Source organism: Choloepus didactylus, chromosome 3 (genome assembly GCF_015220235.1).
Source record: "Choloepus didactylus isolate mChoDid1 chromosome 3, mChoDid1.pri, whole genome shotgun sequence".
NCBI classification, from domain to species: domain Eukaryota; kingdom Metazoa; phylum Chordata; class Mammalia; order Pilosa; family Megalonychidae; genus Choloepus; species Choloepus didactylus.
Window position 1 is genome coordinate 100,952,709 of NC_051309.1, and position 16,223 is coordinate 100,968,931.

General features: G+C 37.1%; 1 protein-coding gene across 3 annotated transcripts in view; it reads left to right on the plus strand.

The window, feature by feature from the left end:
• Positions 1-16,223, plus strand: part of GRID2 (glutamate ionotropic receptor delta type subunit 2) — a 1,659,435-nt gene that overhangs the window by 1,338,665 nt on the left and 304,547 nt on the right. For all 3 annotated transcript variants that reach the window (XM_037830265.1, XM_037830266.1, XM_037830264.1), the window contains exon 13: positions 12,088-12,283. In XM_037830265.1, the coding sequence (XP_037686193.1) occupies positions 12,088-12,283 (196 nt within the window). The remainder of the gene's footprint in view (positions 1-12,087; positions 12,284-16,223) is intronic.

Sequence of the window (16,223 nt, forward strand, 5' to 3'; positions counted from 1 at the left end):
TAAATCAAAAAGAAACTGAACTTGATTTGTAGTATAAAAAAGAAAACTGCAGAATTAGCAAAATACTGGGTCCTTATGTTTTCCAGAATTTTATAAAATTCATATGTATGTGTGTATATATCATTAAAAGGTACTGTATTAAACTAATAGACCATTTTAAATAAAACACAAGGTCATAAATGATAATTCTGTCAATACTGTCAGGACTGTGGGGGCTTGTGGTTGAAAAATAGTGTCTGCCACATAGCAGGATTCATGGCATGACAAAATTAGTTCCTACTTTATACTGTGGGTCAGCAAGTCAGACAAGTCCATCAGGTTTTCAGATGACTTCTCTAGCGTTTGTATAACATTGTCATTTTGAAGAGAGTTTAGTGATCATCTTTATTAATTACACCCAACATATTAAGAGGGACAGAATGAAAAATGACCTAGTGTATCTACCAGTCTGAACCAACTTTTAAATTTGTATGGAAAGTACAGTTTCACTAAGTGATGGAGGATGTTGTTGTTTCCCTAAGTAGTTCATGGTATCCATCATTCTCTAGTGCACCTTCTCTATATGAACTTCCAGTTTTACCTGGGATTCTTCTTTCTTTACCACATGGAAGACAGTGTTGCCTCTGACTACTCTATGGGGGAAAATGGTGTGGGAAATATTCTTAAATCTCTCAGGCTTTAGAGTCATCTGCTGGGCTGTAATCCTCCATGTCTAATAATCCACAAAGGAGGGACAGTGTTCAGGAAGGGAGAATTGTCCTCTTCTTGAGTACTGCCACACTTTCTACACTAAACGCACTTGAAATTCTGATGGGTATTTAAAAAGTTCTCAAACATAAAGATCTATTAAGAGTCTGAGGAATTTCAGAGCACAGGGACCTGAAACTGTTCTTTTATCTAATTTAATTTACTCTGTTGTACCACATAACTGAGGGTTTAGGGGCAAGTAAAGGGTGAAGGACAGAAGTGAGGAAGGAACAGACTGAGGGGAAAAAGACTAGAGAGGACTTAGGCCTTCTTCAAGTGTCCCATATGGAGCTTTTTTTATCCATTGACCCTCCCTAAATCTCCAATCCTCTTTGGTCCTCATATGAAATGTTTTATAAACCACCCTCTCCATCAAGGGTCCCCTATTCCACAAGACAAGGAGCTCTCACCTTCCATCCTGCCTGCTGTTATTCAAACTCGGTGGCCTCATACTTCTGCTTATTATTCAAAAACTTCCTTTGTTTTGAGAACAAAAAGATTCTGACTCCATGAGAGAAGGGAGACACGTACACTTCAGTGCCAGTCCATTCTCTCTACCAGAGATGGCTGTGGCAGGTTTCCCCTTGAACTTCCTAAAGAAATGTATCTTGCCTCCATGAAATACACTTTTGCTTAAACAATCTAATTTTATATGAGAGAAACATATTTCTTCTAGTAACATTACTTTGCTCTCAATCCCTTTAAATAAGAATCCTAGTATTATTGGTCTAAGGAACTTTTCTCCATTAGAGAGAGCACTCCTCAAGAACTGAAAATAATTTTCACTGAGCTAAGTAGACACCCAGCCATCTACAAGCAAATTGCTCCTCTGATATCAAGAGATGTTAGAGTTTTGTTTACCACATCAAAAACTCTTCAGATACTTTTATATTTCATCAAACTTTCTTTAAAAACTGTTATCCGTATAGACTGGGAAAACTTCACTGAGGAGAAGCTACTAAGATGCGTAACATAGTTACTCAAGGGACAAATGGCCATTGGCTATGCTAAAAATGGGAAGGTGAAAGAGTCTTTTGATGGTGATTATTCCATTCTCTTATAAGTAAAACATATACATTCTCCTTTTTTCCTTTTTATCTAAATACTCAAACCTTGAAAAAATATTAAAACTTAATTTTCTGTAATAATACTCAATATTACCCAAAGTAGTGACTGTTCTCTCCTTTTTTTGGTCCTCACTGAGTTTTGCTACTAAAGCCACCAATTATTCTTCTTCTTTTTTTTAAAATCATTTCAGTTAAAGAGTTACTTGAGAAATTTTCTTTACCATTTTATCTTACTTCTGACATTTCGTTCAGGAATCATTCGTTGAACCAACTGCTTGTCTGCTCTGTTTCTGTGCTGCTTAAGTAATTATTGCTTTCAGAACAGACTTTCCACCTTGTTCCTGGTCCTGTTTCTACCAGAATCATGGGCTAGAACCTCAGCTTTCCCAAATACTTTGTTTCAGTCCTCTTTGTTTGAGTCTTCTTTTTATTTACCTCACCTCTATATTTATTTATGTATTCATTTATTTTAATATACATGGCAAAATGCTTTGCCAAGCAACTTGCGGGAGCTACGGTGAAGTTTTGCAACTGATTTTATTACAACTGAAATTTTCAAAGCTCCCTTAAAATAAAGGTTTATTTTCTAACTGCAAAATACTGCTCTCCGTGATTAGTCACCCACAGAATAGTTGATGATATACAGTAAAAGTCCCAGTTTTTTTCCATGCTACAATAATGGGATCACTGGCTTTACAAAACGAAAGTGTCTCTCGGTGAAGAATTCTCTAGTCAAAACAAATAAGACTCATTGTTTGCTGACTATTTTCCAGTCATTAGACCAGCTTCTGGGTTTCAAAGATGAATAAAAAACAATTCATGAGAACCAGCAATGTATATTCTAATGAGGTAGACAAAAAAGTAAAATTTTATAGCACAGGTCTAAAGTGTGACTATATTATAGTGTTAGAAGAGCACTTAAGAGGCAGTGGAGTTAAGTCTTAAAGAGCAAGGAATTCACCAGATGGACAAGGTAGTAAAAGCATCCCATGTGAGAAAACATCCTGTGCCAAGACATGGAGCTGTGATAAAAACAAGAATTGATGAAATGGGATAAGAGGTGACAGCACACTGCTGAGAACGGAAAAAAAAAGATTTTAGGTCAAATTTTTTAAGTACCCTGAGAGCTAAGGAGTTTAACTGGTTTCCAAAAACAGCAGGGAATATAGGAAATACTTCAATAAGGGAGTGATATGATCAGCTTTGCCTCTCCGAAAGGAAAATTTAGCTGTGATTTAGAGGCTAGATTAGAGGTGGCTGAGAGGGGAGGCAGGGAGAAGACCTAGAAATTATTGTCTAGGTAGGAATAATTAGTGTATTGGCAATAAGAGGGTATAGGTAGCAACAGACTTGTAAGATTTAGCAAGTAAAATGTACACATCTTGATGTCAGATAAGATGGAGTGGGAGTGGTTAGAGAGAAGGGTCTCAGATGAGGAAAAGGAATTAGCTGAGAATGAATCTAATTGTTGGGAAATGAGTAGTGGTAATTCCAGAAACCATAATAGAGAACAAAGTAATAGTAATAAAGTTAATAATATCAGTAATGGCTACTATTATTAATGGACCACTTATAGAGGGCTAACCCTAAGTTAAGCATTTTACATGCAATATCTAATTCAAATCTCCAGAACCTTATTATAAAATATTTTCTCCCACTTACACAAAGGTACTACAATTTGGAGTAGTAGAAGTAATTTTTCCAAGGATTCAAACTCAAACCTATATGTATCCAAAATCCATGCTTTTCCAAACTAAGAGATTGGCAGTGGATTTTTTTTTCCTCGCACGGGAGTTTTATTTCCTCAGCCACTGCTTCTCCCAGGCCTGGGCTTTTGCTAATTTTGATCCCGGGCTGGGGGCTAGGTGGGCATTGCCCCCAGAGTGGGCACAAGATGCCCCAGCTGAGTTCCTGCAGCCCACCCCTCCCCACCAAGCCAGGCTCCACCCCAAGGGAGTCTGGCTTCTTTCTTCCCTGGTTGATGCTGACACAGCAGCAGGTTCCAGAACAAACCCAGGTGGTGAAGGTCATATCAGAATGTCCTGTGAACACCCAGGAGGCCTCATCTCCCACCCCTCACCCGACTTCTTGGACATGGCCAGGCTGATAAACGGAAGAGGCACTGCTGTCCAGCAGGAAGGTCATGGCGTGCTTCAGCTCCTGGGCCTGCGGCAGCTCAAACCAGATAGTTCAAGGGCTGTCAACCGAGCCTTAGCTGAGCTCCAGGCTGGACAGCTGGTCTTCTTCTAGGGTGCTCAGCAGGTGTAGCCGCTGCATGTCTCTCAGCACAATGGAGCAGCGCAGTGTCTGGGAGCTGGAGTCCATGATGAGGAGGTGCTGGCAGTTGAGCCCCAGGAGGCCGGGTCCAGGAAAGGCCAGCTTGCCCACTTGCAGGACCACATACACCGTGTAGCCAAAGAGGGGCAGCTTGCACATGGCCTTGGCACATGGCACTTCCTGGGGGCGGTTTTGTGGCAGCTGCGTCAGCTCCTAGTCCATCAGGTGCTTTATGGCGGCTGTGTTCACCTGCTGCTGCAGTGGCTTTGGCATGTAAGCCAGCAGGTCTTGTTCCGAGGGGGGCTCCTGGGTATCCCTGCTGAGGTGCTGGAAGGCAGCCAGCTGGGCAAATTGAGCCTCGGCCTGGGCACTGGCCAGCAGCTCCCCCTGCAGGTGGTCCCGCAGCACGTGCCTCTCACAGTGGCATGCCTGCAACACCTGATCACCCCAATCTGTTTTTCTGATACTTTTCTCTGCTTCTTCAAATTGAATGACACCAATTCTCACTCTGCAAACGCTATACTGTAGCATATTAGTTGTTCTGTCAATAATTCTCAAATTTGGTGCATTTGTTATGTTTGAAAACCTGCCCCTGAACTCCTCTCATGACAGCTCTCTGCAGCTTCAACCAAGAGGCTTTGGGGGCTAAACCAATATCTGCATTTTGGAATATGCTGAAATCAGCACCCACAGGGAAAAAAAGGGGTGAGAATGGGGGAGGGGAGATGGACAAGAACTGTATTGGAGGTCATTTTTAAATATTCCCCTACTCATTTGTCTTTTTTCCACTGGCATCCCTTTTCCTGAAGCATCTAGTGCCTATCCAATCAGTCACGTTCCGGTTTTCTCCCCTTGAAGAAAAATCCCTTCTGATGCAATAACTTGAGTTGACTTGTTCCATTCCTTAAAAACTGAGATTAGATTTAGATTTTCCAATTCCCCAGAGCCAGGTCTGACAGCTCCCTCTTGTCATTTGTTGGTGAGCATTCTGCACAAAAAAAAAGCTCAAAGGATTTGTTTGTTGTTGTTCGTGTTGTTGTTTTTTAAAGAGGGTGAAGAAGGAAGGTAGGAAGGAAAGGAAGGGAAGGGAAGGGAAGACAGAGATGGAACAGAGAGGTTTATGGGAGTTATTGTAAAGTTTTATATAGTTAAGTATTCTCTTGCTAAAGGAAAATAAGTAAAATTATGAGTGAAAATTCACCACAGAGACACTAGGCATTGGGTCTCTTTTGAAAATATAACCAATTGATGAACCTTTAGACAAGTAAATTTTTTAGTCACACATTCATCATAATTTCATTAACAGAAAGTCATATGCATGTCCCAAAGGCTTGGCTATGAAGAGAATTATGTCTATTTGGTATCACAGATTCATACATCCATACAATCTTGTACTTGGAAGGGAAATTAGACATTATTTAAATCAACTCTAATGCGTGCATCTCTTCAACAATGTTTATAAAGGGTCATCCTGCCTCTGTCAGAAATTCCTTTGGAAAGCATTAAATAGGATATTATAGGGATGATAATGATAATAATTATCTTCATATAAAAACAATAGATCCCTTGATCAAATGATGATGGGACAGCTCCTCTCATCATAACTCTGAGGAGGACACTGTTATTATCACCTTTATATAAACGAGGAAAGTAAGGTTTACCAGGGTACCTAACATCACACTGTTCATGAATAACAGAAATGCTTTACTGGAAGATCAAACCTAGCCAGTGACAAAGCTGTTTATGTCAGTTATATCTAATACCAAACTATCACATATATCAAAATAAATTTTAAATGATAGAAAGAGTCTTAAGTTTTATTACCTCTTCCCATAGAAAGAGTTTCATTCTCCGAGCCACTCAAATTCCTAAAACTTACCTTCCCAGAAGTGGCCTAAATTATGCAGTTTCTCAATATATGTAAAGGTCACAATTAAGTATATACGTTATATAAATAACTAAATATTAGTTACTTGGCAGCTTTCAGAACTCTTTAGTACCATGGGTAGATTCTGGTCTGATATGAGATCAGTATGGGGAATAAAAGAAGAATTTCATTAAGATGTTGAAAACATACGACAGATTAAAGCAGTAAAACACTGGCTTTCTTATATCATTTACCACATATAGCAATAGACACTAATTTTATTACTCTGAGTATCTGTACAGAGCTGTGAGTTTGGAAGACAAGGGGTCAGGCTTGATAGATTCACAGAATGAGCATTTGCTGAGTTCTATGTGAGAATACATATATACATACATAAATATATTTGGAGAAAAGGAGTACATTAGTATGAGTATATTCACGAATTACTCTTCTCTGGAATGCCCATTACTTTTTTTTTTTTGTTTCTGCCTGGGTAAACATTGCCAATTGTTAAAAAGAAATGTCAATATTTGCCATGGGAAATTAATTTATATATTAGGTGCTCACTAATGATTCTTGGATTGTTTTGCATTTTAAAATAATGATTGGACATACTCCTTCAGATTTTGACTTTCATATATAATTTTTTGAGAATTACCAGTTGTAGAATAACCCTCTGCATTTCTTTTAAGGGTTGATAATAACAACCCTTAAACATAGGCCATAGCATTTCTGCTTATCTTGATGTAAAATCTCATTAGCGTCAAAATAACAAAATAACCCCTTGTAACAGACACTATCTTCCTGTGTTCGGCTCCTAAAATAGCATTCTTTTTCCCATAATAAGCTATTTGTGTTCACTTGATTTTGCTTCAGTCATTTTATTTTTGTCACCTTTGGTGGCTGTCTTGGGATCCTATAATGGAATGATGCTGAATCAGACAAGCTGTAATTTTTATTGCAAGCGTATCTCAAGGTAAATTTATAAGCTCAACTTGATATGAGAAATGAAACTAGAAGAAACATACCTTTGTTCTAAGTTACAAAATCCTCTGCTATTCTAACCTTGAAGTGTGTTAAAAATAAACTGCCTTCTTTCTGATTTCAGGAACCTTACATTGGCAATATATTAATATATTCTTTTAAATAATTTCATTGTATACAAAACAGCCTCACCAACCAAACTGTTTGCATTGTAACCCTACATTCTGGTTGCAAAACTAGTATTTTGGTGAAGCTATGTTACAGAAACCTGATGATATTAAATACTCTAACACTTTATTTCCTTTTTCTTTTCATGGAAAGCTAAGAGGTAGTATTTATTTAATAATATTTTACTAGGGTAAATATTAGGGCAGACCAGTTATAAATGATTATATATGTAAATGTAGGCATAAAAAATTTTCACCAATAGACTAGGTTTTCACCTCCACCAAACTGAAGACTTCTAGATAGTTAAAATCTAGACTATTAATTTCTGCTTAACTGCAGAACTGCCAACCAACACTAGGCCAATCCTATACTGGTAAAGACTCTGATGTACTCTAACATGGGCTTTCTCTATACATAGACCTTGAGGTTCTATATGATGCTAATTGTGTACAAGTACTTAGCCATGACCTTTGTATTTATACAAACTGAATGAGCCCTGATGCTATGAACAAGGATATGTTTCATTTCTTCCTGTTGTGTTACCACATTAGAGCATCCTCCACTGAACAGTGGGAAGTATTTTTAAACATTAATGTTGTTAATAGAGTTTTACTCCTACCACTGGAAAAAGCAGTAAATAAGCAGTAAATTCTTCTTTTGAAACAAAATGTTTATTGTACAATATTACCCACATAATTATGGTATGTCCCAGGAGCAAACACCCTGTCACTCTGCTATTAAGTTGCACCCCAGCCACCAGTGGCTCACTTTTATTCCTGCTGTTGCCCTCAATCATTCATCTACACTGCCACTTTAGCTTATCTTTTACAAATGATAGAATTAGTCCTATAGCTGTAAAATATTCCAGAAAATTGTCCTTTCAAATAGTACTTTGTGTGTGTGTGTGTGTGTGTGTTTAATTGAAATACATTCACATGCCATACAATCATCCATGGTGTATAATCAGCTGTTCACAGTACCATCATATAGTTGTGCATTCATCACTACAGTCTGTTTCTGAACATTTTCCTTACATCAGAAAGAATCAGAATAAGAATAAAAAATACAAGTAAAAAAGAACACCCAAATCATCCCCCATCCCACCCTATTTTTCATTTAGTTTTTGTCCCCATTTTTCTACTCATCCATCTATACACTATATAAAAGGAGTGAGATCCACAAGGATTTCACAATCACACTGTCAGCCCTTGTAATCTACATTGTCATACAATCGTCTTCAGGAGTCCAGACTACTGGAGTTTGGTAGTTTCAGGTATTTACTTCTAGCTGTTCCAATACATTAAAACCTAAGAGGTGTTATCTATATAGTGCATAAGAATGTCCACCAGAGTGACCTCTAGACTCCATTTGAAATTTCTCAGCCACTGAAACTTTATTTCATTTCATTTTGCATCCCCTTTTGGTCAAGAAGATGTTCTCAATCCCACGATGCCAGGTCCAGATTCATCCCCGAGAGTCATGTCGTGTGTTGCCAGGGAGATTTACACCGCTGGGAGTCAGGTCCCACGTAGTGGGGAGGGCAGTGAGTTCACTTGCCACGGTGGCTGAGTTAGAGAGAGAGAGGGCCACATCTGAGCAACAAAGAGGTACTCAGGGGGAGACTCTCAGGCAGAATTACATGCAAGTTTAGCCTCTCCTTTGCTGTAACGAGCTTCATAGGGGCAAGTCCCATGATAGAGGGCTCAGCACATCAAACCTCCAATCCTAATGTTTGTGATAACATCAGCAACAGTCCAGGTGAGGGAGTCAACACTCCCACACTTTCCTCCAGCTCCTCAGGGGGGAGCCTGTAAATATATTTTTATTCTCTGCCCCAATTACTTTGGGATGTGTCACTATTTCACTCTAACCTATACTAACCTACCATATCTCACTTCCTATTCAAAGTTCCACATAATTGTGGTGTTTGAACAACCCGACTGTAGAGTTATACTGTTTAGAAAATATAGATCCTACACCAAATAGACATCTCTTCCCTTGGTCTCACATGGAAGTTGAAGCTTTAAAACACAGTCAGTTTTGACCTTTACCCTGTGGCCTGGTTTGCCCTAGTTTTAACCAGATCTGCTTAACCAGATCTACTTCATTCATATCTCTATTTGAAGTCTGGGCTCTTTTTCAACTTTTTTTTTTCTTTTTTTAACAGTTGGTGTATGCACTAATACTAGCATTCATATCTGCTGAGCTCTAGCTCTGAGTTTCAGGTGTCACAGAGATACCTATTGTTCCAGAGACCAATCAGGTTCTACACTAAGAGGTCAGCATCTCAAATTTTAGAGCTAGCCATTACAATACAGGAATAGATTTGACTGCTGTAAGAGCTTATAATCTAGAGACCATTACAATAATTACTCCCCTCCTAGACTGTGTTTTAAGATTCAATTCTGAGTTTACACATTGTTGTTAGTCCATATTGGTGAGGCATTATTGTGTTTGCCTTTATTTCTGGCGTACTTCAGTCAAAATGCTGTGTACAGGATCCATTCACCTCATTGAGGTCTCACAGCTTGACTCCTTATCATAGTTGTTAAATATTCCATTGTATGCATACACCACAGTTCACCATTCTGTTCCTCCGTCAGTGTACCCTTAGGCCACCTCCACCCATTGCAAGTCATGAATACTGCTTCCATGAACACCAGTGTGCAAAAGTCCATTCATGTCTCTGCTCTCAGGTCTTCCAATGACATACCCCATAATGAGGTTGCAGGACATTATCGCCCCCACATACTTAGCTTCTTGTGGAACCACTACACTGACCTTCAGAAAGGCTACACCATTCTGCCTGCTCATCAACAGTAGATAGGCATGTCCCTCTCTCCATGTTTTCTCCAACACTTTTACTCCTATATATATATATATATATATATATATATTCCTTACAATTTTTTAGAGTTATATTCACATACCATATATTTATCCACAGTGTACGGTCATTCGTTCATGGTATCATCATAAAGTTGTACATTTATCACCACAATCAGCACTTGAACATATTGATTACTAAAAAAAAAAAGTGTTTTTTTGTTGTTTGTTTTTTTAGTGAATAGTAAAAAAGATGATAAAAAGAAAAATAACATGTCATACAATACAATATAATAGTAAGGACAGAAAACAACACCATTACCAAGAATCCCATATCCCTCCCCTATATCCCCCTCTCATACACACTTAGCATTGGTATATTGCCTTTATTATATTTAATGGAAGCATATTACAGTGTTACTGTTGACCATAAACTCCAGTTTGCTTTGATTATGTTTTTTCCCCAAATACCATCCCTTTTTCAACACTCTGCATGGTTGACCTTCATTTGCTCTCCCACATGCAAAAACATCAAATAGTACTTTTTAAATGCATCATTTTACGCAGCAGATGTGCAGAGCAAAAGGGAATAGCAGAGGAAATGATATACATCCACAGAACCAAACTCAGTAAAAGGAAGATTAAATTTTCAACATGTTACCATTAAAATTTGGTGCAAATATTCCTTTAAACTCATGGACCATAATTTGTTGTTTGCAACACATTTTGCTCATGATGGAGATTCATGACCTGCAAGAGTATTCCCAATATCCTTGCCCAATGCTAGTGTTGGTTATAATTCCCCCACCCCCAGGAAAGCATCAGCAACCCCATCTATGAACCTACTAAAAGATCAGAGGCATATATTAGATAAGATTCATGTTCCATGGTTGTGTAGTGCTAAGAGCATTGATTGTTGTTCAAAATGTGGTATAGTGTTTCATAACATCTGCTCCCATTCCCAAAGGTTAGCAAGTTTGAAGCATGCCAACGTTTGATTTTGAAGACTATGCCAAAGACACATACTTGTTCTTAAATGTTAGTCATTAGAGTTGGGTACCTATACAAATTCATGAGTTCCAGTGGAACAGTAATTGATTCTCCAATTTAGAAGGTATAGACATGATTCAGAAACTCAAATTTAAGGAAATCAACCACCAATCTAGAGACAGATAAGATGGGACAAGTAGAAAACATCCGTAACTCAAAGATTGATTTGAAAATCCTGAAGTATTGTTCCTAGAAATAGAAAACTGGAAACATGTGCAGCTTTCCAGAGGCATGAAATGTATTCTATTTGAACACAAATAGAAGTCACACACACACACATATGTGCACACACATGCACGCACATTTAGAGCAAATATAGTGAAAGTAATGTGTCAGCATCTTGCAGTGGAAAAAATATTGCCCCTGGGGCTGGACAGACCTACATTTGAATTCTAGCTTTATCACTCACTAATTCTGCCATATTCAGCAAGTCAATCATTCTCCCAACTAAAGTTTCATCTATTAAACTTGAGATATTGCTATGAGAATAATGTATGTCAATTGCCTGGCACATATGTGGTAGCCACTCCTTAAGTAATAACTATCATAATTACCAAGAAATGTAATGGCATAGAAAGACCACTAAAAGAATTTGAATCAAAAACTACAGTTGGTGAAAATTATATCAAATGTCCTGAATGTTAAGTCCTAAAAAATGTATAAGTATATACTTGATCCCAAAGCATGTTGTTTATGTGAAACGTAATTATTTTATAAAAACATTTAAGCCTGACCACCTGAAGGAAATGCAGACCTATTGTTTATAACATACAGAAATTTTAAAAAGCCAATTAAATCTAATTTAATTTATCTTTGCTTTAATGGAATTGCTAATTTTTTTCCCAAAGAGCATTCACAATAAAATCACTAAAATTTTTCACCTTTCCTTCAGTCACAATTTTGTCTTATAATTTATGTGTCATATACTCAAATACCAGTTCTCCCTATATTTCACATCTTTATATTAAGAAACAACAAAATAAGTAAAGTAATTTGACATCTGTCTTCATGTATATTGTCCTTTGCATGCTTTCATCTTTATTTCCACTTGAAAATATTCAGTATTCTCTCTCATGTCTCTCTTTTCTTTCAATAATCAAGGTCTCTCCAGGACCTTTCCAAGCAAACAGACATCCCTTATGGCACTGTTCTGGACTCTGCAGTATATGAGCATGTCCGCATGAAGGGAATGAATCCTTTCGAGAGGGACAGCATGTATTCCCAAATGTGGCGGATGATCAACCGCAGCAATGGATCAGAGAACAATGTTCTGGAGTCCCAAGCAGGCATTCAAAAGGTACTGGCCATTGGTCTTCATTAATAGTCCTTATCATGTCTCCCATGTTTGAATTGCTAAGTTGAGATTTGTTCATTTCTTTTTTATCTTTAAGTCTGAAACAAGGTTTTCAGTTAAATTATACCTTCTGTTGACGTAAAGAAGGTTTTAGGGGTGTTTGGTGCACCAGTACAAGAAGTTAAAAGCCCTTCTTGGTGTGTCTAATGAATCAGTTTTCAATGGGATTCCAAAGCTATTTCAATGAGCTGATGTTTTGTTCACAAAAGAGTCAAGGACTTATAAACATGAATCCTGAAAACTTTTTTACAAATCCCATTCCAAATGTCATTCAGGTTATCGGATTCTTTAAATGACTCAGGATATTTTCTATACTATTTTGTTTTTAGATGAAAACCTTACTTGTGGTTATGTGAAACTATCTGGCAGTAAAAGTTAAACTTGTCAACAAATAAGATTCCTACACGTGTTGGTTTCTATATCCAAAAGTGAAAATCTTTGTTTAGATCTTATTTTTCTGTAACCATCCTTGAGAAATAACTTGTAAAAATGGGTTTAAAAGCACTTTTTTATGTGAAAAATTTTAAGTTAAATTTTATTCTATTCAGTAGTTTATAAGCTTGTGGACAGAAGCAATTCTTTCTTCCTCAGGCCCCATCAACCTCAGTGAGAAAACTGACTGTGTTTGTGTTTTCGTTTAAAGTATCTCCAGTGACTGGCACATTGAAAAGCACTGCAATCGGCATTCAGTAAATACAGAATGAATGAATGAATGAATGAATGAATGTCGATAACAGCAACAAAGGTTGTATATGCTTTTTTCTCTGTGACATTCCATAGCAGAATAATTTAGACTCTGATTTCCCTGTTTGAAAAGCAGACTATATAATACCATGCCAAAATAATGTTTTGATGGCTAGAAACATACTGCCACAGGTTCCAGTATTATTCTCTGCCTATACTTGTGGTGTCCTTCATCTGCTACTGCTGTTGCTATAGTTTCCTAGAGTCGACCTAGTGATTCTTGCAGTCACCACACTGATATCGTTATTTTAAGAACTGATGATACTGGTACAAAACCAGTATCTAACAATGCCTTTAAGAGAGTAAATGTCATTGAGATGTTAGCAATCATCTCTAACTCCTTCACCCTTATTGTACTAATTATAGTTTCCCAGGGCCCAGATATTCATCCTCAGCTATGTATTTCTTGTTTTTCTCAAGAGACTGTTTGGCTCCTGGAAGTATAATGTGGTGTCCTCCAGTTACTAGATCTGGGAATGAAAATGTATGTTAAAAAAAAACAGGGAGAAAGGAAGTTCGACATTTTGGAGTTACTAGCTTCATCTGGGATGTGAAATAAACTTGAGTTTCACAATAAGTATACTAAATAGCTCTTGGAATAGGTATTTTCTTCCATTCTTGCATATTGCCTATTTCTAAAACAATTTGCTTTCTTGAGGATTTATATAAATAGAAATTCATAGTTTATATTTCTATTCCACTTGAGGAGCAGAAGTTTCCCACATTTTACAATGAGATAAGAGATCATGGAGTAAGGTTAGTAGGCAGGGATTATATCATGTAGGACCTTGTTGACTTTGGGTTAGGAATCTGGATTTTATTTAGACTGAAAATATAGCTACTGAAATATTGGAGTGACATGATTATTTTACCTTTCAAGAATGTCAGTATAGCTGATATATGGGAAAATTGGTCAAGTTAGATAAGAGTGGAAATAGTGAGTTCATTAGGAAACTGTTTGCATGGGAAAAATTATAGTAGCCAGTCAAATTGAAGCTTGTAAACAAGGCCTTGTCTTATCCTTCTGTCCTTACACACATTCCCATGCACGCACACACACACACACAAACACACCATATCTGCTTTTATTATTTGCATTAATACAAATTGGGTAAACCTCCTATATCCTGATATTTCCAAAATAATACATAAATCATAAAGATATAGGATATCATTTACCACATAGAATCTTTAGTCATATATGTTTCAAGATGTGCATATATATATATATGCTGGCCCTTCAGTATTGTTTAAGAAAATCTCTCTGTTTCTTAGTATTTACATGCAGTTTTATGTCTGGCTCTTCCAGTTCTTAGTTGTATTACTTTAGGCAAGTCACTTGGCTTCTCTGAGCCAAAATTTACTTACCTGTAAAGTGATCACAGTGTAGGAATTAAAAGCATGGGCTTTGCAGGCAGTTCAACCTGGGTTTGAATCCAGCTCATTGCTTTATAAAATGCATAAACGTGACTAGATACTTAAATATCTTGGCTTCAGTGTTTTCATCATGACAGTAAGAATTCCTTTCTCAAAAAGTTTTTTTTCTAGATAAAATAACATAAATATGTACGCGTCATCAAATAATATTTTTAAAGTCATAAACCCATCTTGTAAAATGGTGTTGAAGATTACCTGATTACCTGAGAGAACACGTATATGTCTATGTTTGTGTATGTGTGTGTGTGTATGTATATATATATATGGGGTTTGTAAATATAAAGCTTTATTGTTTAAAATTTCTTAAAGGTAACTTAAAAATTATAACATAATTAAAAATAAAGTGCAATAGAAGAAGTAGAGAGCATTTTCTAGTTCCTATTCATCTGCTGATAAAGGGGGCTTATGAGTTTAAAATTGTCAAGCAAATCCCCAAATATTTATAATACCATATTTATTCAGTTTCCTGACTTATTAGAAGGGTATTGAAGAATTCCTTCCTAAATTCATAGTAGAAATTACCAAAGTGAAACTCGTATGTAGTATACCTTTTTTTCAACCGAAATCAAAGACAATTGAAAATTGATTTGACGAAGAATAGGTAGCACTGACAAAATATATGTCAGTTCAGTTTGCAAAGTTTTGTCCAGCTTCTATTAAAAAACAAAACCAACCAAAAAACAAACAAAAACCTTTTCACCTGCTAAAGCACACTGGAGATTCATGAGTTTGAGAAAAACAACCTGTGAAATGTGCCCGTGGTTTCCTCCTCAAGCTGCTAGTCATGCACAGTCACCCAGCAGCCTCCTATTCACTGTCACTGATTTCTAATTTGTGCAGACAGAAGAGATCTCGGAGGTCTTCCAGGCCAATATTCCACAAAAGGCCAAACTTTTTCTATGGTATCTCTGAAAGGAATTCATATATAAAGTAAGTGCCTTCCTGGAAAGTCTGCGTTACTGTGAAAAACAATTCTTAGAACCTAATTATAACTTTAAATAGACTCCATTAAAGTCTCTGGTTGTGATTGTTCTTAATTGTGCTACTAGTCTCATTAAGTTTCTCTTACTGGAAGGTCTATCCTGATCACTTCTAACACCTCAGTTCTGCCTGTACCAAAGAAACCTGTATAAATGAGGACTAGGTAGATTGGTTCTGACTTCCTATTCTTGGAAGACATTCACCTGTACCAAACTACCCTAATTAAACTGAAACAAATCTGTTTCTGTCTTGCTCTGCCAGGGATTTTTTGCATAAGTAGAAAAAGTGTGATTTTAAAAATATAACTGAACTTTTCATGCATTCTTTCAACAGTTACTTATTGAGCACCTTCTATGTTTCAGAAGTGAACAGAACTGAAAAACAAATTGCATTCATGGAATTTACATTCTAGCGGGAAGGCAGACAGTAAACAAGATCATTGAATAAAATATATTGTATGTTAGGTAGTGATAAATATTAAAGTGAAAAATAGAGTAGGAGAGAGTGTGGGATACATAAGGAAGGGGAGTGGTTTGTGGGCAGGGAAGACTTCACTGAGAAAGTGGCATTTGAATAAAGACTTTTGAAGCAAGTGGGAGAGAAAGAAGAAGGACTAGAACAAAAGAGAGGCATGTGTATATGTGGGTGAAGAGTTTCCAGGCAGAGGGTCAGACAGTGCAAAGTCTTTAAGGTGGAAGCATGCCTGAATGTTCCAAGACAG